The sequence below is a fragment of the Daucus carota genome, chromosome 4, assembly GCF_001625215.2.
Source record: "Daucus carota subsp. sativus chromosome 4, DH1 v3.0, whole genome shotgun sequence".
Taxonomy (NCBI): Eukaryota; Viridiplantae; Streptophyta; class Magnoliopsida; order Apiales; family Apiaceae; genus Daucus; species Daucus carota.
In genome coordinates this window covers 85,050-108,798 of record NC_030384.2, presented here as the reverse complement: position 1 = coordinate 108,798, position 23,749 = coordinate 85,050, and the positions used below count along the sequence as shown (strand labels likewise).

At 37.6% G+C, this 23,749-nt stretch overlaps 1 protein-coding gene across 6 annotated transcripts; it reads right to left on the bottom strand.

Moving 5' to 3' along the window:
* Nucleotides 1-4,421: 4,421 nt before the first annotated feature.
* On the bottom strand, nucleotides 4,422-19,949 carry LOC135151971 (NEP1-interacting protein-like 1). 6 transcript variants are annotated; one of them, XM_064091242.1, is made up of 8 exons: nucleotides 19,605-19,949; nucleotides 18,992-19,170; nucleotides 18,632-18,715; nucleotides 18,316-18,423; nucleotides 6,172-6,288; nucleotides 5,721-5,862; nucleotides 5,517-5,637; nucleotides 4,422-4,769 (listed from the first exon to the last, which is right to left on the bottom strand). In XM_064091242.1, the coding sequence occupies exons 2-4, from the start codon at nucleotides 19,148-19,150 to the stop codon at nucleotides 18,328-18,330; spliced, it is 339 nt and encodes a 112-aa protein (XP_063947312.1). In that variant the 5' UTR covers nucleotides 19,151-19,170; nucleotides 19,605-19,949; the 3' UTR covers nucleotides 4,422-4,769; nucleotides 5,517-5,637; nucleotides 5,721-5,862; nucleotides 6,172-6,288; nucleotides 18,316-18,327. The 6 variants fall into 6 exon arrangements, with proteins under 6 accessions (XP_063947312.1, XP_063947314.1, XP_063947311.1 ...); XM_064091244.1 differs by having other exon boundaries at nucleotides 4,422-4,774; nucleotides 5,517-5,640; nucleotides 5,721-6,288; XM_064091241.1 differs by having other exon boundaries at nucleotides 5,517-5,640; nucleotides 5,721-6,288.
* Between the last annotated feature and the right edge of the window lie 3,800 nt (nucleotides 19,950-23,749).

Here is a 23,749-nt window from a genome sequence, read left to right as displayed (position 1 = left end):
TTTGCCACGGCACCAGTGTTATCACAATAAATCGTGATTTGCTCTGGCAGATTAGGAACCACATCCAAATCCAGCAGGAAGTTTCGGAACCATATAGCCTCTTTGGCTGCCTCAGAGGCTACCACATATTCGGCTTCCATGGTTGAGTCTGCGATGCATTTCTACTTCATACTTCTCCATATTATGGCTCCACCTCCCAAAGTAAAAACACATCCCGAGGTGGACTTTCTCTTATCCTTATCTGTCTGGAAATCCGAATCGGTATATCCCAGAGGCAATAAATCAGAGGACTTGTAAACTAGCATATACTCCTTAGTCCTTCGCAGGTACTTCAGTATTGCTTTTACGACACTCCAATGTTCTTGTCCTGGGTTTGACTGGTATCCACTAACCATGCCCACGGCAAAGCAGATATCAGACCTCGTACATAACATTGCATACATTAGGCTTCCACATGCCGAACCATAACGAACTGCCTTCATGTTCTCTATCTCCTTAGGTGTCGAAGGACACTGACTCTTTGATAGAGTAACTCCATGTCTGAAGGGTAAATTACCCTTCTTGGAGTCCTGCATGTTAAAACGAGCTAATACGTCATCTATGTAGGGCTCCTGAGATAAAGCCAACATCCTTTTCTTACGATCCCTTATAAGTTTGATCCTAAGGATGTATGCTGCTTCACCTAAGTCCTTCATTTCAAATTGTTTGAACAACCATGCCTTTATTGAAGACAACATCTCAACATTGTTTGCAATGAGTAAAATGTCATCAACAAAAATCACTGGAAAAACCACTGCATTTCCCTCACATCTCTTATACACGCATGCTTCTCTTCGACATTGATCAAATCCATACGACTGGACTGCCTGATCAAAGCGAATGTTCCAATACCTAGAAGCTTGTTTAAGTCCATAAATAGACCTCTTTAGCTTACATGCAAGATGCTCTTGGCCTTCTTTAATGAATCCCTCTGGTTGCTGCATATAGATGGTTTCCTCAAGATTTCCATTAAGGAAAGCTGTCTTGACATCCATTTGCCAAATCTCATAATCGAGATGAGCTGCTATAGATAAAAGAATACGGATTGACTTAAGCATGACTACTGGCGAAAAGGTTTCCTCATAATCGATACCTTCTTTCTGAGTATACCCTTTCGCAACAAGTCTTGCTTTCCAGGCTTTCACCTTTTTGTCTGATCCCCTCTTTTTCTTGTAGTTCCACTTACATCCAATAGGTTGTATACCTTTGGGTGGTTCCTTGTGCTCCCAAACCAGATTAGAATACATTGATTCCATCTCAGAATCCATTGCCTTTTGCCAAAGACTTGCATCTTTGTCTTGTATTGCCTCTTTGTATGTCCGGGGATCATCATCATGTTCACCAGAGACCAAGTCTGAAGACTCTCCCAAAACCATGAATCTGTCAGGCTGTCGAACAACCCTCCCACTACGACGAGGAACTTGTGCGGTATTAGTGACAGGTTGTCTGCTGTGGTTGTTCTACTTGTACTACAGGTTCATTATTCATCCCTCCCACTAGTTCCTCTAAAACGATACTACTGATGGGTTTGTGATTCATTATATAGTCTTCCTCTAAAAATCTTACATTGGTGCTAACAGTGACATCCTGATTCTTAGGACTATAAAATAAATAACCTTTTGTTCCCATGGGGTAGCCTACAAATAGCTTTACTTCTGTATGAGATTCTAGCTTAGTCGCGTTCTTGTTCAGCACATGTGCTGGACAAACCAAAGCAAGTTTAGAAACCAAAATCAAATTCTTTCTAAAAGAAGGTACATAAAGACAATTGTTCAAAACCAAAATCCTATCAGAACCAAAAGATAAATAAATAACTCCTACTGCAACTACTGCTACTTTCGTAGCATCTCCCATGAACACGTATATCTCGCCATCTCTAAGCATTCTAGATTGCTAGAACCCCTGCATTGAGTTACAACCATGATCAGTGGCTCCAGTATCTACACACCAAGTGCTCGTAGATATAGCCGCTATAAATGTTTCTGTAATTAGAGAAAGAGACATACAAGTATTGTTTGTGTTAGGTCCTATAAACTCACTATATAAGTTGATATAGTGAACACAATTAATAACACAGTATGACAATATAAGAGATTGAAAGCAGTAAACTCTTATTCACAAAGCTTGATCGGTTACAAAAACTCTCTCAGTGATTTATATATTATCACTAAGAGCTGCTAGGGTTCTGTAAAATATACTCGATAACTTAACTCATCTAGAGTAACCCTAATCTGTGTTTATATAGACACAGTTACAAAATCAATCTCTGATTTGATATCCTATAAATCAGCTATGTATTCTATCAATCAAAGATTGCTACTGTTTTCTGTTTAGTTTCCATAGTCTGCAAATCACTCCTCCGCTTCTATCCTTCCTTGAAGTATATCCGCTTCTGAGCTCTTTCCACGTGTAAACTCTGACGAGTCTTGACTATGTAAACTCTGATCAGACTTTAGCAAACTCTGATCAGCTTCCAGCTTAAACTCTGATCACTCCTGTTCTAAAACAAACTTTAAGAACATTAGTAATCATCAATCATATCTAACAATCTCCCCCAACTTGTGCATAAATATGTTATGTGCAAGTTAACAGATAATTGATGATGTCAAAACAAATAAGTCAAATGCAACAGAGTTTAGCTATATAACAGAAAACTTTTAAAACTTACAGATACTTTTACTCCTTAGCTTCATAGACACCATTGGCTGTCTTTAAGTATTCTCTGAGGAGTTCTCTTTCAGCTTCTGCAAGTGCTATGATCATCTGTCTCTTGATCTCTCTTAGTTCTGGATCTGAAACTCCAGTTTGATAAATTGCAGCTCTAAGATCATAGATATTGTTTCTTCTCATGTCCTTGTCCAGCCTGATGTAATAACCTTCGTCAGACTCTTCATTGAAACTAAGAGTACTGATTCTAGCTATTGTTTCTATTTTTGCTGAATTCTTCTTCATCACAACTAGCTGTCCTTGGTAATTTAAGTACTTTGGAACAAAAGGTCCAGAATTCTTGTTTCCAGTTATACCAATTTTTCTTTTGATTTGATCCTTGATCAGATTTGAGATGTGCTGACATGATTTGTTCTTCACTTGAAATATGTACTGAACATATCTCAATTCCTCCCAGTGTTTAGCATAGAGATCAGCTTCAATAACTCTAAACACTGTTCCATTAGACATAAAGTAGATAAGAATGTTATCACCTCTGTCATTCTTTACCAGTTGGACTGAATCAAGTTTGTCCATTCTTTCTTGCAATGCTCCAGTCTTGGGTGCACAGAGAGATGAGGGGTCTGTTGACATTGATCCTATACTCTGATCAAATTTTTCATATTTAGATCCTAATCCTCCTTTATCTCTTCCTGCTTTTCGATGAGAGATTGGTTGAATTGAGCCTTTGTCGAAATTTATCTCAGTCATCAGACTTGGCTTTGCAAATCCTGGCAATGGGGTTGTTGTTGGTTTAAACACAGCTTGAGCCTTGTCAGAGGTTGTGTCTTTCTTTGCTTCCTCATTAACTTGAGCTGTGTCAGAGGTTAATTTTTCTTCTTGTGATTCTGCAATATGAGCTTTGTCAGAGATTGCAGCTTCTGATTTCTTTCCTTTTACAACTTGATCTTTGTCAGAGGTTGTAGGCTTCTTCTGAATTCAGCCTTTCTCAAGGTTATCATCTACTATGCTTTTGCCTTTGCTTGTATATTCATCTTCAGAGTATACCCTTTTGATTGGTAAACTCTGATCAGCAATAGTAGTTTCCTTGATCATTATTCCTTTTTCCTTTGGTCTGGCAGTTGATTTTGCAGGTTTCTGGATTTTGCCTGAGGTTATAGCTTGCTCATATTCTTTCTTTAGCTCTGCTTCCTCTGCAGCAATCAACTCCAAATCCAAATTAGCTTCTGGATTTTCTTGTTCAAATATCAGTCTAGCATATTCTTCATCAGTCATTGCACTAGTACAAAAAGTGCCTATAGCGTCGGTCAAAACATACTTTTAGCGTCGGTCAAGTGGCGTAGTATATGCAGGCGACACTAAAGGTATATACTTTAAGTGTCGGTTAAACAACGTCACTAAAAGTTGAGTTAAGGCGTCGGGCAATTAAAGAACCGACACCTAAAGTTGTTCAACAGCGTCGGTCAATTAAAGAACCGACACCTAAAGTCGTTCATCAGCGACGGTCAATTAAAGGACCGACGCTTAAAGTCAGTCATAAGTGTCGTCTTTTGAAAATGACCGACGCCTAAAGTTAGGTTATAGGTGTCGCCTCTACAAACAACCGACACCTAAAGTCAATTTTTTTTGAAAAAAAATATATTAAAATATCACCTGTTGTGCTGTAATTGTCCAGTGCAGGAACATATCACATACAATAAATAAAATAAAAATACTGTAATTAAATTAATTTTTCTTAAGATTGTAATAACAATTTCTGCAACAAGTTTCTACAACATCGAAACATCATAGGAAAAAAAATCATAATACAAAATTGATGGAAACTGTTAACTGTAGTTTTCGGAATGTTTGTTAAAATACGAGCAGCTTTTTTAACCGCAGAAGCATGAGTCAATGGACAGCGAAATTAATAACCTCTGAATCAATAATTTCTTTCAGCCTGTTAAAGTCTTCCAGTGCAATATCCCAATTCTGCATCAATATCTCAGCTGCCAGTTTTCCCTATAATGATATTAGACTCCTTTCACTATTGGTACACAAAGCTCTTTACTGGTACAGACAATCTGTACTGTCCAAATATTAAAATAAACTTTATCAAAACCAATATTGACATTTAACACCAAAAATGTGATCATTTAAGATAACACTAGCACAGTAAGTCAGTAACCTATTATTAAATTAAAAAATTAGGACGATAATTGCAAAACAAGAACATTTAATATAATGAACTGATAACCACTTATATATAGGGAACTGATAACCGCATGCAGCATTAAAGTAGTACAATGTAAACTACTCCCTCCGTCCCTATTTATCTGTCCACTTTGGAAGTAAAAATTTGTCCCTATTTATCTGTCCATTTATACTTTCAAAACTAATTTAATGATAGTTTTTCAAATATATCTCCATAATTTCAATTTTCAAGGCTTGACTTATTTAAAACTTGGTTGAATTCATGTTTTCAAGATATAAAGTAGGGGTATTCCACCATTTTCAAAATATTAATTAGAGGTATTTAATGAAAAAGTTTATACAATCAATTATTCCTTGGTATGTGTTTTTTTTTCCAAAATGGACAGATAAAAATGGACGGAGGGAGTAATATTTTCCTAACTACAAATAACAGGTACTTAACAATAATCGTTAATAACTAAAATTTATAATTCCAAATCTATGTTCTTGAAGCTATAAAAAAAGTTAGGTAACTAGCTAAAGCTAGTGCTTTAAATGTGAGGCAAATTCCTTTCCTATTTTACTTACCTTTTCTAGATACAAGCAAAAACACATAACTATAAATAATAAAACTTCACCTTTACTGTCACATGGTGCTCTTTATGTAATCTTTAGTGCTTGTCTATACAGCTTCAACACTCGAGCACGAGTACTTATTTTGGGTATTTTAGTCCAAGCATGAAGAGTAAATGAATCTGGCTGCTAGAAAAGAGAAAGAAACTTGATATAAAATGTAGACAAATTCAAACATAATAACATGATTAAACATAAAATCTACTGACCTGCAAGTAAGCTCAGGAATGGTAGAAGCAGATGTTGCCAGAACATTGAATTGAGAGACATTTTACTCTACTTACAGCTAGCAATCTAGTGTGTATTCGAAGAAAAAAGATCTTCAACTTTTGGTATTCAGAGCTAGCAGTCCTGTTTATATAGAAGCATTCATTAAGAAAAGAAAATAGGACCAAATGAAAAACACGAGAAAGGAATGAAACACAGAGAATTTCACGTGCTTCCATTTTGGCCACCATGCCATTTGAAATACCTCGTTAATCTGATTTTGCTTCTTTAAATGATCACAAACTAAGAAACTTATGCTGTACAGACTCAAGATTTGCATGTCTTATGCTTACAGTAATCTAATAATTACTAAAGAATGGCTAATAAAGCCTTGATACTGAAGTAGAAACTTAAAATCACAATTATTTAGTAAAGGAAGTCATTGCAACTAACCAGAACCCGTTTAATAATTTGTGAAACTCATGTTCACAAAACTAAGAAACTGCACTGATATAAGACCAGCTACTAAACTGAAATTTTGCTCTTCCTCCTGTAATCCTTGTTAATTTTTGTTAGGTCCTATAAACTCACTATATAATATGATATAGTGATCACAATCTGTAACACAGTAAGACAATATTAGAGATTGAAAGCAGTAAACTCTTATATTCACAAAGCTTTAATGGTTACAAATACTCTCTCAGTGATTTATATTGTATCACTAAGAGCTGCTAGGGTTCTTAACAATGTACTCGATAACTCTTCTCCTATAGAGTAACCCTAATCTGTGTTTATATAGACACAGTTACAAAATCAATCTTTGATTTGATATCCTATAAATCAGCTATAAATTCTATCAATCAAAGATTGCTCCAGTTTTCTGTTTAGTTTCCATAGTCAGCAAATCACTCCTCCGCTTCTATCCTTCCTTGAAGTATATCTGCTTCTGAGCTCTTTCCACGTGTAAACTCTGACGAGTCTTGACTATGTAAACTCTGATCAGACTTTATCAAACTCTGTCAGACTTTACTAAACTCTGATCAGCTTCCAGATTAAACTCTGATGATTCCTGTTCTAAACAAACTTTAAGAACATTAGCAATCATCAATTATATCTAACAATCTCCCCCAACTTGTGCATAAATATATTATGTGCAAGTTAACAGATAATTGATGATGTCAAAACAGTTAAGTCAAATGCAACAGAGTTTAACTATATAACAGAAAACTTTTAAGACTTACAGAAACTTTACTCCCTAACTTCATAGACACCATGAGCAGTCTTTAAGTATCCTCTGAGGAGTTCTTTTTCTGCTTCTTCAAGAGCTGCTACCATCTGTCTCTTTACATCTCTTAGTTCTGGATTTGAAACTCCAGTTTGATAAATTGCAGCTCTGAGATCATAGATCTTGTTCTTCTTCATTAAGCCCTTATTCAGCATAATGTGGCCTTTGTCAGATTCTTCATTGAAACTCAGAGCACTGACTCCAGCTAATGTCTCTATTTTGGCTGAATTTTTCTTCATCTCAACCAGCTGTCCTTGACTGTTGAAGTATTTTGGAATAAAAGGTCCAGCATTTTTGTTTCCTGTAATACCCATCTTTCTTTTGATTTGATCTTTAAGCAGGTTGGAGATGTGTTGACATGACTTGTTTTTCACTTGAAATATGTGTGATACATATCTCAATTCCTCCCAGTGTTTAGCATAGAGATCTGCTTCAAGTACTCTAAACACTGTTCCATCAGACATGAAGTAGATAAGAATATTATCTCCTCTGTCGTTCTTCACCAACTGAACTGAATCTAATTTGTCCATTCTTTCTTGTAAAGCTCCAGTCTTGGGAGCACATAGAGATGAGGGGTCATCTGGTCTTGATCCTATACTCTGATCAAATTTTTCATATTTGGATCCCAGCCCTCCTTTATCTCTTCCTGCTTTACGATGAGAGATTGGTTGAATTGGTCCCTTTTCAAAGCTTATCTCAGTCATCAGACTAGGCTTTGCAAATCCAGCTAATGGAGTAGTTGTTGGTTTGAACACAGCTTGAGCTTTGTCAGAGGTTGTGTCTTTCTTTGCATCCTTATTAACTTGAGCTATGTCAGAGGTTAATCTTCCTTTTTGAGGTTCTGCAACATGAGCTTTGTCGGAGATTGCAGCTTCTGTCTTCTTTTCCTTTACAACTTGATCCTTGTCAGAGGTTGTAGACTTCTTCTTATCCCAGCCTTTCTCCAGATGTTCATCTACTTTGCTTTTGCCCTTGGAAGTATATTCATCTTCAGAGTATACCTTTTTGACTGGTAAACTCTGATCAGCAACAGTAGGTTCCTTAATCAATATCCCTTTTTCTTTTGGTTTGGCTGTTGATTTTGCAGGTTTCTGGATTTTTCCTGACTTTATTGCTTCAGCATGTTCTTTCTTTAGTTCTTCTTCTTCTGCAGCAATCAACTCCAAATCCAAATTGGCTTCTGGATTTTCTTGTTCAAAAATCAATCTAGCAAGCTCTTCATCAGTCATGGGTTTGTCTGATCCAGTCACTGGTCTTTGCTTAGATCCAAATGTGAAATTATGTGTTGGAGCAGACTTTGTGCTTTGCTTAGATTGTTTCTGACTGTCAGAGTTTGAAACTCTTCCACCAGTCCCTGATTGAAATCTCTTGTGCTTTGTGAAATCATCAACATCATCATCATCATCCTTCTTCTTTCTCTTCAGAGTTTGAGTAGTAGTCTTGCATTTGACTTGAGCTACTCTCTCCCCCTTTTTGACATCATCCTCATCAGGAATCAGTATTGATGTGATCAGAGAAAGTGAAGATTGGATGGCTTCAAGCTGCTTGGACATCTTCTCTTGAGTTGATTCAATCATTGTCATCCTTTTGTCCAGAGATTCATTGGCAGTCACCAGCTTCTGTACATTTTCTTTCAGAGGTAAGATGGTCCTTTTCTTTTCCATGTCATTTGTCGCCTTGATATTTGCCACCTCTGTTCTTAGACCATCTATTGATTTTGATGTCTGGGCATGAGCAGGATGAAATGTCTTCAGATAGAGAATTGTGCCTTTGAGGCTTGACATAACATCAGAGTTTGAAATTTTATTCTCTACCATAGATAGAAAATCTTCAGCTTTTGCTGGCTCCAGAGAATGTTGGTGGCTCAACCAGAGTGTATCCCAGACTTCATTTGGTGGATCAACCTGAAGATCCCTGGGAAGTGGCTCAGAGTCTGTGTTCAGATTTTGTAGCCTGGCATTGTACTGGCTAGTAGACTCCCATTTTTGTTGTAGATGTGACTGAGGACCTTCATTATCATTGTCATCATTGTCATCATCTGAGCTTTCATCATCCTCATCATTATCAGATGCAGGATCAGCAACTTTCTCAACAGTATCTTGAGCAGATTTTTCTTGAGCTTCAGACTGTGATTTGCTAGGCTCTTCACCAGTCTGAGCAAGAGACTGTAGAGCTTCCATAGCTACTTTGTCAGATTCATCAACTACATCAGACCTGTAGTTTTCTGGAGCTGTATCATGAACAATGGCATCCTCTGGAATTTTCATTGGAGAATGAGGAATATGAGTGGAGGGGCCATGATCAGATAATGGAGTTTGAGGATCAGACATTTTTGCTCCAGCTTCAGTTGTAACTGGCTCATCACACTTTATTTCTTCATCTACTTCAGAGGATGTAGTAGATGTTGTAGCACCATCAGAGATTGGAACAGCCTGAAGAGGAAGTACCATCAGAGCTTGAGAAGGTTCTGGTAGAGTGGTGGATGGTGCTTGCTCTTCCTCAAGAGTGAAATCTGTTATCTCTGTGATGGGTACCTTTGCCCTTGCAGGCTTGTGAGCCCTTCTTTTGAACCTGGCTGGCTTTGTTTGAGGACTGGTTTGAACAAGTTCAGAGGTTGTTGCAGGAGTAGGTTCCAAATCATCATATTCATATGCTGCAACAAGTCTCCTTCTTTTCTGCTTTGGAGGAGAAGCAGCTTCAGTGTGGACAGGAGTCTCTGAGTTTACTTGAGGCTCAGAGTTTAAATGAGCCTCAGAGTTTAAATGAGCCTCAGAGTTTACTGGCTCATCAGTGTTTGTCTGCTCATCAGTGTTTGTCGGCACATCAGAGTTTGGTTTCAGAACATGTGTAGCAACAGAGGTTCTTGTTCTTTTGGCAGTAGAGGGGGCTGCATCAGACTTTGCAGCCCTTTTGGACTTGGATGCAGGTGTCCTGGCTGCTTGAGAAGAGACTGGAGATTGTTGATTTGCTGGAAGCATGTTCAGTCTATCTCTAATTTGAGCTGGAACTTGTAACGGCCTGAGAACTGGCCTCTTTTCATCTTTAGAGATGAGATCTTTGAAAGCCCTTTTATGCAACTTAAAAGGTCTGATCTCATCATCAAATGCTACCTCTCCAACAGATGCATTGAACAATAATTGGCAAAAGCGAGAGAAATAGACAACTTTACGATTTTCATGCATTCTTTCACCAATATTTCTAATGACTAATCTACCATAATCGAAATTAGTAGAATAGATCAGAGAATACCCAATTTGTAGCATGTCCATGGGTATTGCATCCCAGTTGGTAGATTTCTTCTGGAAGGCTCTGGTTATGCAATCGAAGAAGAAACTCCACTCCTTCCTGAGTCCAAGACGCTTCAATTGTCCCAATTTGTCCAGAGAATCATAGTAGCCTAAGTCAGTCATCATGACTCTTAGATTTGCATCGCCATTTGTGATGTAATTTGAATGTTCAGGTAGGTTAAGAGCTTGACGGACTGTGGCTGGAGTGACAGCATACTCCTCCCCTTCATAAGAGAATACAATGGATGGAGATCCATTTGTACCACCATTATCATAATGACCCGTCCTCCAAAAATTTATAATCTGACTTCCAGAGAGTCTGGCAGGAGCTGTAAGGGCTGTGGCTAGAGCACTCTGTGCCAAAAAGCGCTGGAAAGGATGATAATCTCTTGGGGCGCCAGTAGTGTCAAGAATGGCTGCGTAGTTGTTGGGGACAAAGTCCACACCTGCATGGGTAAATGTAGTAGTTGCCATTATATCAGAGATTGTGAGTATAGAAATGTGTTTGAGAAATTGCGTAGGAGAAAATGTGAATTTCGGAGAGAAGAGAGTAAGAGTTTGTGAAGAGAGTGTGTGTAAGGATTGAGTGTATAAGTGAATAATGAGCAATAAGATCTGATGTGATAAACTCTTCAGATTTTGTGTAGCTGTACACGCATGGCTCTTTTGTTCTCTTGGACACCTGTCAGATTTTAACTGGTGGATGAGAGTTAGTGGCATGGAGAAAAGAAAGTAATCATTATGAGCGCAGTAAAACAGTGCAGTTATAAATGCTGATTACACGTTCTCCTATTAAAATGTTTTTCAAGTAAACCCACTAACAATACACCCGTTTGAAATACTCCTTTCATATTCTCTGAATATTTGAACTCCTGAAATGTATAAGAGTTTAGAAAATCAAGATCAAATTCCTCAAATTTTAAACTCTGAGATTTACATTAAATAGAATAAATTCTAAATACCTCAGAATAAAGACATGATTTTTAGAAAATTCATCAAAAAAATCAGAGTTTGTTATAAAATCCATAGCTCAATAATGTGCTTGTGAAATAATGTGTGTGATTGAACATATGAGATCAGAGACTTAAGAGTTTCACAATTTCGTAATTATAAGGTAGACAAGAATAATTTATTTAAACTCTCAAGACATAGACAATAGGCATACTCTGATGGAGAAATATATAAAGTAAACTAACCCCTTTTTTTTTTTTTTTTTTTCTTTCAAGGACGCTTTTCAGTGTAAATGAATCACGACCTTTAAACATTATTTTGCAACAGTATTTCTCCAGTAATCAGAGATTGTGACTGGTCACCATAGATTATAAAAATCTTGGCAATTACTTAATACCAGTAAGTGTTTGGGTCTTTCCAGTCACTGTCATATAGACATCTAAGATCTCAAAGGAGTACTATGCTTATTTGCAGGGGTATTTATATAACATCAGAGTTTATAATCACTGTCTAATTTTCTGAGAGAAAATGCAAATTAGTCAGTCTCACTTATAATTAAGATATGTGAAGTAATAGAGTCTCAATGATATCAACATGCATATTGTGTAAAGTAGTAGCACAAAATTGAGATCAAGATTAAGGAACTGAACTGAGATTCATGATTACTAATTCATATCATGCTTCATAGTATCTTCACAGGTTTGTTTTCTCAGAGAAATAGAAATGAGATTATTAATCAAGATTCAGAGTTTACAAACATCAGAGAATATCGTCAGAGAATGACGATCAGAGAATATCATTATAGCACACAGAGTATATCATCAGAGAATGTCATCAGATTTTAACAATCAGAGTATGTCAAGGCAAATTTGTGAGCAATACATATGGTAATTTGACAATTGAAATTTGAAAGATCTGACCAGTATGTTTACTCAGTTCCTGATATCATTCCTAGCTCATTCACCAGCCTAGTAAAGGTTGCTTCACTGAGTGGTTTGGTGAATATGTCTGCTAGCTGCTGTTTAGTAGGAACAAAGTGAAGTTCAATGGTTCCTTCCTCCACATGCTCCCTTATAAAATGGTATCTTATGCTGATGTGCTTTGTCAGAGAATGTCGAACTGGGTTTCCTGTCATAGCAATAGCACTTTGGTTATCACAATAAATAGGAATTTTAGAAAAGGATAACCCATAGTCCAACAGTTGATTCTTCATCCAAAGAATTTGAGCACAGCAGCTGCCTGCAGCTATATACTCTGATTCTGCTGTTGATGTTGAGATTGACTTTTGTTTCTTGCTGTACCAAGAGACAAGTCTTCCACCCAGAAATTGACAACTCCCACTTGTGCTTTTCCTGTCAATTTTGCAACCTGCAAAATCTGCATCAGAGTATCCAATTAGACTAAAATCTGATTCTCTAGGATACCATAATCCCAATGATGTGGTACCCTTGAGATATCTGAATATCCTCTTTACTGCAATCAGATGAGGCTCTCTTGGATCTGCCAGAAATCTTGCACATAGACATGTGGCATACATAATGTCTGGTCTACTTGCAGTCAGATAAAGCAAAGATCCAATCATTCCTCTATAGTTTGTGATATCCACTGATGCACCAGTGTCTTTGTCTAGTTTTGTTGCTGTTGCCATAGGAGTAGTTGCAGCTGAACTGTCTTGCATACCGAATTTCTTCAAAAGATTTCTGGTATACTTGGCTTGATTTATAAAAATCCCATCTTCAGTCTGTTTAACTTGTAAACCTAGAAAATAGCTGAGTTCCCCCATCATGCTCATTTGGTACCTAGACTGCATGAGCTTGGCAAATCTTTGACAGAGTTTAGCATTAGTGGAGCCAAAAATAATGTCATCAACATAGATTTGAACTAAAAGCAGATCATTACCATGATTCAAATAAAACAGGGTTTTATCTATGGTACCTCTAGTAAATCCACTTTCAAAAAGAAATTGAGCCAGAGTTTCATACCATGCCCTTGGAGCCTGCTTTAGTCCATAAAGTGCTTTGTCCAACCTGTAGACATAGTCTGGATGTTTTGGATCCACAAATCCTGGAGGTTGTTCAACATATACCTCTTCATCCAGTTTTCCATTTAGAAAAGCACTCTTGACATCCATCTGAAATACTTTGAATTTCTTGTGAGCAGCATAGGCCAGAAAGATTCTGATTGCCTCCAATCTTGCAACTGGAGCAAATGTTTCATCATAATCAATACCTTCCTGTTGTGAATACCCTTTTGCCACAAGCCTTGCTTTATTCCTTGTAATGACACCCTCACTGTCAGTTTTGTTTCTGAACACCCATTTTGCACCAACTATGGATCTATCTTTAGGTCTTGGTACTAGGGTCCATACTTTGTTTCTCTCAAACTCATTTAGCTCTTCTTGCATTGCTTGTATCCAGTCAGCATCTTGAAGAGCTTCCTCCACCTTTTTAGGTTCTGTTTGTGACAGAAAACAATGATGTAAACACTCATTTGCTGTAGCTGTCCTTGTTTGCACACCTGCTTCTGGATTGCCAATTATTAAATCAGGTGTGTGAGATTTTGTCCACTTCCTAGCATGTGGAAGTTGACCATTTTCATCATTGGATCCTCCCCCTTGATCCATGCTCTCCTGATTCTGTTGATTATTCTCTGTAGCTCCCCCTAAGTTTGTGCTATCAGAGTTTGAATCAGTATTCTCTGATGAGTTTGAGTCAGCATTCTCTGATGAGTCTTGGGTAGAGTCTGGAACATTCTGATGCTCCCCCTCAGCAATTGCTTCATCATTATGAACTTGTAAAGTTTCACCAGAGTTTGCTGTATTTTGGTCACAGTCAGAGTTTGACTGTTCATCAGAGTTTGTTGAATCAGAGAATATTTCTTCATTTTCAAAATGCAGTTCTTCATGATCAACCATATCTGCTAAGCCCATAATTCTTTTGTCATCAAATGACACATGTATGGATTCCATGATCACCTTGGTTCTCAGATTATAGACTCTGAAGGCCTTTGTTATCAGAGGATAACCTACAAAAATACCTTCATCAGCTTTTAAATCAAACTTGGTAAGCTGTTCTGGATGAGTCTTCAATACAATGCATTTGCACCCAAATATATGAAAATACTTCAGATTTGGCTTCTTTTTCTTCACCATCTCATATGGGGTCTTGCCATGCTTATTAATCAAGGTTGCATTTTGAGTGAAACAGGCTGTTTGAACAGCTTCTGCCCAGAAATAAGTAGGCAATTTAGCCTCATCAACCATAGTTCTGGCAGCTTCTATAAGAGTCCTGTTTTTCCTTTCAACTACACCATTTTGCTGTGGTGTACCAGGTGCAGAAAATTGTTGCACTACACCTCTTTCTTTGCAGAACTCTTCCATTGTTGAATTTCTGAACTCAGTTCCATTATCACTTCTAATGATCTTCACTTTGTCTTCAGATCCATGATCCAGTTGCTTCACATGATCCATCAAATGCAAGGCTGTTTCATCTTTAGAGTGAAGAAAATATACCCAAGTGTATCTGGTATACTCATCAACAATGACAAGAGCATATTTCTTCCTTGCAATGGATGGTACATTTACTGGTCCAAATAGATCAACATGTAGAAGATGATATGGTTTCTTTATTGAGAATTCAGTCTTACTCTTGAAAGATGTCTTTCTTTGCTTGGCTTTTTGACATGAATCACATAATCCATCAGATGTAAGTAGTGATTCAGGGAGTCCTCTCACAAGCTTTTTCTTTATAAGCTCATTTATGGAGTTGAAATTCAGGTGTGAGAGCTTCTTGTGCCACTTCCAACTTTCTTCTGCAGAGGTTCTTGTAGACAAGCAGATTGCTTTTCCTTCAGAGTTTGTAGGCAAGTGAATTTCATAAATATTCCCATGTCTGTGAGCAATCACTGCCACTTTGCCTGTTGACTTGCTTACTATCTCACTGTGTTCTTCATAGAAATCAACATGATATCCTCTGTCACAGATTTGACTGACAGAGAGTAAATTGTGTTTTAGCCCTTGAACAAGAGCTACATTTGATATGATGACATTTCTAAGATTGATATTGCCATATCCCAGAGTCCTTCCTATGTTGCCATCTCCATAAGAAACACTTGGGCCAGCCTTCTCCACAAACTCTGACAGCAGGGCCTTATTTCCAGTCATGTGTCCTGAACATCCACTGTCCAAGACTAGAATATTCTTCCTGTTGCCCTGCAATCACAAAGACCACTAATTGTTAGTTTTAAGGACCCAGACTTGCTTGGATCCCTTGGCCTTATTAAGTTTGTTAGCTTTTGCAGCGGAATTATTATTATTATCAGAGTTTGAGCTAACAGACTTTGTAACAGAGTTTGTACTAGAAACAGAGTTTGTACTTGCAGAATTTTTATTAACCTTTAAAGAAGGTTTCAATTGATAATAATCATAATACAAACTATGATATTCTTTGCAAGTATAAATAGAATGCCATAAACTACCACAATGAAAACATGGATCTTGTGGTTTATATCTAATACTACTTTTTCTAACTCCAGACTTTGTAGGTAAGGAGTTAATGTCCTTGTTCTTCCTGCAAAAATTAGCAAGATGATTAGTATTCCCACAGTTATGGCATGTCTTCCTAGGTGCATTTGGAATAGGCATGTAGTTATTACTCTTGTCTATTCCAATCTTGCCATTTCTATTTTTCCTAGGCTCCCTGTTTTTGTCATCAGACTTTACCTCTTTAAGCTTATGTTTAAGCTGTTTCTGAGTCATCAGTCCTATGTTAACCTGTTTGGGCTTATCAGATTTTAAATTGTTGTTAATCTCTGATTTTGGTCTACTCTGTTTAGACTTAGAGGATTCAGCAACAAATTTAACAGGTTTAACCTTAGGTTTTTGAGTTTTAACAAACTCTGTTTTTGATGACTCAGCTTCAGAGTTATCAGTGTAACCTAGTCCTTTCTTCCAGTTTCCACTACCTAAGATATCTTGAGTAGTTTTGCCTGAATTAGTCCATGTCTTTATGATCTCCCTTTCCTTAGCAAGTTCTGATTGAAGAGATGCATACCTCTTTAATAATTCATCTTTGACAATGACAGCATCATCTCTTTCTTTCTGAACTTCCAACATCTGAACTAATTCTTTTTCTAGAAAATCATTCCTTTTCTTTACACTCAGAGTTTCAGATTTTAATCTTTCATTTTCTAAAGTCTGATCTCTAAAGCTGATATGCAAAGTTTTAAGAAACAATCTTAACTCAGTTATATCTTCAGTATCAAAGGCAAGAGTAGAATGAGGTACCTTAGCAGGAGATTCAGAGTTGTTGTCAGTGTTTGCCATCAGAGCATAATTGACTTCTTCTTCTGAATCAGATGTATCTGTCCAGTTTCCTTTCTTGGTGATAAAGGCTTTTTCTTTTTCCTTCTTGGCTTTCTTGCATTCAGATGCAAAGTGTCCCTTTTCACCACAGTTAAAACAGGTATACTTGTCAGCTTTTCCAGCTTTCCCTTCTTTGCCCTCATTCTTCTTGAAGTTCTTCTTGTCATAAACTCTGTCAGAGTTTCTCTCTTTCCTTGAAAAACTTTTGCCTTTGTTGAACTTTTTGTAGGCCAACTTCTTGAAGCTTTTCACCATCAATGCTGCTAACTGCATCATCTCATCATCACTTTCTTCAGAGTCTGAGGGAACATCAGAGTTTGAGTCATCAGAGTTTGATGACTCAATGTCAGACTTTGTGACATGAGCTTTTCCTTTGCTCTTAGCAGCTTCCTCTTGAACTTTCAGAGCAACAGACTTTGATTTTCCTCCATGACGTTTGCTCCTTTGCTCCATTTCAAGTTCATGAGTCTTCAGTCTTCCATAAACATCATCAAGAGACATTTCTCCAAGATCAAGATTGTCTCTTATTGTAGTAACTTTCAAATCCCATTTTTCAGGAAGAGCCAGAAGGAATTTGAGGTTTGAGTCTTCAAGATCATATTCCTTGTTTACCAGAGATAAGTCATTCAACAGTTTGACAAATCTGTCATACAGATCTGTCAAGGACTCACCAGATTTTGAGTCAAAGTGCTCATACTCCTGTGTAAGGATTGTTTTTCTGTTTTTCTTTATGGCCTGAGTTCCCTGACATCTGGTTTCTAGAGCATCCCAGATTTGTTTAGCAGTTTTGCACCCAATCACCCTATTAGACATTGCATTATCAAGGGCACTGTGCAGAAGGTGTTTCACCTTAGAGTCTTTACCAATTGACAAGATGTCCTCAGGGGTGTAATCTTTCTTTTCTTTTGGAACCATCTTCTGAGGTTCATCTGCAATTCCAACAGAGAGCTTGGTGGGCATATGTGGTCCATCAAAGATCCTGTCAAGGTATTCTGGATCAACAGAGTCTAAGAATATTATCATTCTTTCTTTCCAGACTGGATATTCAGATGCCTTAAGGATTGGAACTCTAAAGGATGAAGCTTGTGATTTTTCAGACATGATTGTGATTAAGATCTCACTGTAGTAATCTTAACAGAGCTGGCTCTGATACCACTTGTTAGGTCCTATAAACTCACTATATAATATGATATAGTGATCACAATCTGTAACACAGTAAGACAATATTAGAGATTGAAAGCAGTAAACTCTTATATTCACAAAGCTTTAATGGTTACAAATACTCTCTCAGTGATTTATATTGTATCACTAAGAGCTGCTAGGGTTCTTAACAATGTACTCGATAACTCTTCTCCTATAGAGTAACCCTAATCTGTGTTTATATAGACACAGTTACAAAATCAATCTTTGATTTGATATCCTATAAATCAGCTATAAATTCTATCAATCAAAGATTGCTCCAGTTTTCTGTTTAGTTTCCATAGTCAGCAAATCACTCCTCCGCTTCTATCCTTCCTTGAAGTATATCTGCTTCTGAGCTCTTTCCACGTGTAAACTCTGACGAGTCTTGACTATGTAAACTCTGATCAGACTTTATCAAACTCTGTCAGACTTTACTAAACTCTGATCAGCTTCCAGATTAAACTCTGATGATTCCTGTTCTAAACAAACTTTAAGAACATTAGCAATCATCAATTATATCTAACAATTTTCATATTACGTTACTATGAGCAATGTATACACCGACATGTGAATCCAGCAATAACAATGAAGTAGGGGAGTTTCATGGTATGTTCATCTGTATATAAAACATGAATAGCCTGCATATATCAACTGAATTTCATAAGAATTTATGGAGTTTACTTATCTAATGCAATAACATCAATAAACACCAATAGAGACGAAAACTGGACTTGGTAGGAAAAGTTTAAATCTAAAAAAGAAAGAAGATAACATTAATATTTATGCTGTTAACTAGCAGAGGTTTAGACAGCCGTGGATCAAGTAATTAACATAATGGCATGTTACCTGGCTCTGCACTACACTTAGCATAGCTGGACCGATCCTCTCATGAACAAGTCTCCCACTTAAAAGCCTTGCAAGGACATCCATCTGTAAAAGATATGAGAAAGTGATCAATTAAGCACAACCCTTGAGTGAAAGAACACCTATCTGTAAATTCTCAACACATTGGTCAATTAAGCATAGACCCTTGTTATAATTAAGGAAAAAGAGAAAATTCCAACAGAAAGAAATACTAATATCCATTAACTGCCGATGATCCATGAATTCTTTTCTCACAGTCTGGAAAAGAGCTATATATTAACCAAACTAAAGCCTAAAGGCTAAATTGCTAATGCAAAGAAGTAAGGTATCCAAAGTATTTACCAAGTACAAAAGACAGCCGAGGCCAGATTCGTTCGATTGCCAAAAAACAAGGGATGATTCGAAGACTTCAACGGAGAAAAAAGCACCAGAAATGGCTCCCACCGCAGCGCCACAAACAAAGCCACTCTCCGTTTCTTGGCCTATTAAAGCTCCAGTCATGGCCCCTAACAAAGTACCAACTGCAGCAACAAGACAATTAATATTATTTTATCAACTACGAGCCCAAATCACAACTTCAATTATAATGTAACCACTCCAATTATCAGGCGACAAACTTGAACAAAAGAATCCAGCTTCTTATCACTAAAAACAGGTACAATCTTGAAATTCAATTGCAGAGGCCAACATCTTAACAACCCAGTCAAACAATAAAATGGTAGAGTTTAAAACAAATATGAGAAGAATCATAATTACAGAGTTTTTGTATAAAGCAAACTGTTATTGCAGAGCTATATACTTGTAATTGCAGAGTTTTATACTTGTTACCCAGGAACACCTAAATTTCCTCATAACCAAATCATACAAATATTTCAAATAAAACACAAATCACATCTTAACAACTCAAATCTTCAAACAAATCACAAAAGTACAACGCAACTAATCAAATACATACCAGAAAATTGATGAAGAACCCTAGTTTTGCATCAGACCAAAGAACCCAGCAAATAATCTCCGAGATATGTCCCAATCGACCAAAGAACCAGTGAATCGATTCAGATTGCAGCTGATCCAGAGAGCAATTGAGAGATTCAGATGGAGATTCAGATGAGGAGCAGACACAGAGATTCAATTGAGCAGACACAGAGATTTAGATGGAGATTGAGATGAGAAGCCTGATGAGAGATTGGAAATCGAGAGATAAGGAGCAGACCCAGAGATGAGAATCGAGAGATTGGTGGTAAGCAAACTGGGGTTTTTGTGGAATTTTTGACCGAAAGTGACAAGTAAACCTGATGGAGCAGATATACATAACTGTTATTTAGATTTATAAATAAATATTATATAAAAACATGCTATTACGTCGGGTAATTTTGGGGCGACGCTAAAATAGTGACTTACAGCATCGGTGTTTCTTGAACCGTCGCAAAAAATGTAATCTACAGCGTCGGTGTTCAGTAAACCGACGCAAAAAACAACTTTTAAGCGTCGGTTTATTGTTGAGCGACGCAAAAAACAGACTTTAGGTGTCGGTTCTTTAGAAAACCGACGCTTTAAACTAAAAAAAATCATTTTATGCGTCGGGTATTGACTGAACCGACACTAAAAATAGCTTTATGCGACGGCTTTTCATATAACCGACACAAAAGGACCGTTGCAAAAAGCAATTTCTGTACTAGTGTTGGTTTATCTGATCCAGCCACTGGTCTTTGCTTTGATCCAGATGTGACATTGTGTGTTGGAGCTGGAGCAGACTTTGAGCTTTGCTTAGACTGTTTTTGACTGTCAGAGTTTGAAACTCTTCCACCAGTTGCAGCTTGAAATCTCTTGTTCTTTGTAAAGTCATCCACATCATCATCATCATCATTTTTCTTTCTTTTCAGAGTTTGAGAAGTAGACTTGCATTTGACTTGTGCTACTCTCTCCCCCTTTTTGACATCATCCTCATCAGGAATCAGTACTGAGGTTATCAGAGAAAGTGAAGATTGGATGGCTTCAAGCTGTTTAGACATTGTCTCTTGAGTGGACTCAATGTTTGACATCCTCTGTTCCAGAGATTGATTTGCAGACACCAGCTTCTTCATGTCTTCCTTCAGAGGTAGTAAATGCCTTTTCTTGTCCATATTCTGAGTTTCCTTAAAGTTAGCTACCTCTGTTCTAAGACCATCTACTGACTTAGATGTCTGAGCATGAGCAGTATGAAATGTCTTCAGATAGAGAACTGTGGCTTTGAGGCTTGACATGACATCAGAGTTTGTAATGTTATTCTCTGCCATAGATAAGAATTCTTCAGCTTTTGCTGGCTCCAGAGAATGCTGGTGACTCAGCCAGAGTTTATCCCATACTTCATGAGGTGGATCAACCTGAAGATCCCTGGGAAGAGACTCAGAGTTTGGCTTCAGAGTTTGCAGTCTGGCATTGTATTGACTGGTAGACTCCCATTTCTGTTGTTGAAGAGACAAGGGGACTTCATCCTCATTTTCATCATCTTCACTTTCATCATCCTCATCATCATCAGATGCAGAATCAACAGCATCTTTAACAGGATCTGGAACAACATTCTCTTTATCTGCAGATTTTGATTTGTTGGGCTCCTCATCAGCTTTGGCAAGAGACTGCAATGTTTCCAATACTACCTTGTCAGAGTCTTCAATTACAGCATCTGACTTGTAATTTTCTGGAGCTGTATCATGAATTATGGCACCCTCAGGAAATTTCAATGGAGATTGAGGAATTGGAATGGAGGGTCCATGATCAGAGATTGGAGTATGAGGATCAGACACTGTTGTCCCAGCTTCAGTTGTAACTGGTTCCTTGCAAATTATTGCCTCATCTACTTCAGATGAAGTAGAAGATGCTGTAGCAGTAGAGAGTGGAACAGCTTGAAGAGGATGCACCATCAGAGCTTGAGATAAATCAGGAATAGTAGTAGATGGTGCTTGCTCTTCCTCAAGAGTGAAATCAGTTATCTCAGTGATGGGTACCTTTGCCTTCTTAGGCTTGTTAGCCCTTGCTTTAAATCTGACTTTTCTTGACTGAGGGCTAGCCTGAGAAGGTTCAGAGTTTGTTGCATGAGAGGGTTCCAGATCATCATAATCATAAGCTGCAACAAGTCTCCTTCTTTTCTGCTTTGGTGGAGAAGCAGCTTCAGAGTTTAAAGTCTTAGAGACTGTATCAGAGTTTACAGGAGGAACTGTATCAGAGTTTGTTGGCACATCAGACTTTGTCTTCAGAACTTGTGTAGCAACAGAGGTTCTGGTCTTCACAGTGGAAGGGGCTGCATCAGACTTTGTAGACCTTGCTGACTTTGATGCAGAAGATCTGCTTGCTGTGGGAGTTCTGGAAGGTTGAGGTTGTTGTTGTTGGACTGGGGGCAAATCCATCCTAGCTCTAACTGGAGCTGGAATTAGGAGGGGCCTCTGGATTGGATACTTCTCATCTTTTGAGATGAGGTCCTTGAACACCCTTTTATGAAGCCTAAAGGGCTTGATCTCATCATCAGCAGCAAAATCCACCTCACCAACAGTGGCATTAAACAATAATTGACAGAATCTTGAGAAATATATGACTTGTCTATTTTCATGCATTCTTTCACCAATATTTCTAAGAACTAATCTACCAAAATCAAAATTAGTAGAGTAGATCAGAGAATACCCAATTTGTAGCATATCCATGGGTATAGCATCCCAGTTGGTGCTTTTCTTCTGGAAAGCCCTCGTGATACAGTCAAAGAAGAAGCTCCATTCCCTTCTTAGTCCTGGACACTTCAATTGTCCCAGTTTATCAAGCGATTCACTGTAGCCCAGAGCATTCATCATGCCCCTGAGATTGGTATCTCCATTTGTGATGTAAGCTGCATTCTCTGGCAAGTTGAATGCTTGACGAACTGTGGCTGGAGTAACAGCATACTCCTCCCCTTCATATGCGAACACAATAGATGGTGATCCATCTGCACCACCATTATCATATTGCCCTGTCCTCCAAAAATTGATGATTTGGCTTCCAGAGAGTCTGGCAGGAGCAGTAAGAGCAGTAGGCAGGACACTCTGTGCCTGGAATTGCTGGATTGGATGATAATCCCTTGGAGCATCTGCTGTGTTAAGAATGGCAGCGTGGTTGTTGGGAACAAATTCCACACCTGCATGAATAAACGCTGAAGTCGCCATTAGAACAGAGTTTGTAAAGGAAGAAAGGTGTTTGAGAAAGTGTGTAAGAGAAGATTTGAGTTGCGGAGAGAAAAGCTTAAGAGTTTGTTGAGAGAGTGTGTGTAAAGAAGAAGTGTATAAGTGAATAATAAGCAATAAAATCTGATGTGATAAACTCTTCAGATTTTGTTTAGCTGTACACGCTTGGGCTTTTGTTCAGCTGTACACCTGTCAGATTTTAACTGGTAGATGAATGTTAGTGGCATGGAGAAAAGAAAATAGTAATCATGAGCGCAGTAAAACTTGTGCAGTTATAAATGCTGATTACACGTTCTCCTATTAAAATGTTTTACATGTAAGCCCACTAACAATACAGCCATTTGGAACACTCTCTTCACATTCTCTGAATATTTAAACTCCTGAGATATACAAGATTAAAAAAAATCAAGATAAAATCCCTCGAATTTTAAACTCTGAGATTAAAAACAAAGAAAATAAATTTCTAAGTACCTCAGAATAAGACATAATGTTTAGAAAATTCATCAAAAATCAGAGTTTGTCATAAAATCCATAGCTCAATAATGTGCTTGTGAAATATGTGTGTGCGGACATATTAAATCAGAGATTATAGAATTTCACAATTTCGTAATTATAAGGTAGACAAAAAAAAATTTATTTAAACTCTCAAGACATAGACAAGGGACATACTCTGATGAAGAAATATATAAAGTAAACTAACCCCCTTTTTTTTTTTTCAGGACGCTTTTCAGTGTAAGTGAATCACGACCTTTAAATATAATTTTGCAACAGTATTTCTCCAGTAATCAGAGATTGTGACTGGTCACCATAGATTATAAAATCTTAGCAATTACTTAATACCAGCAAATGTTTGGGTCTTCCCAGTCACTGTCATATAGACATCTAAGATCTCAAAGGAGTACCATGCTTATTTTCA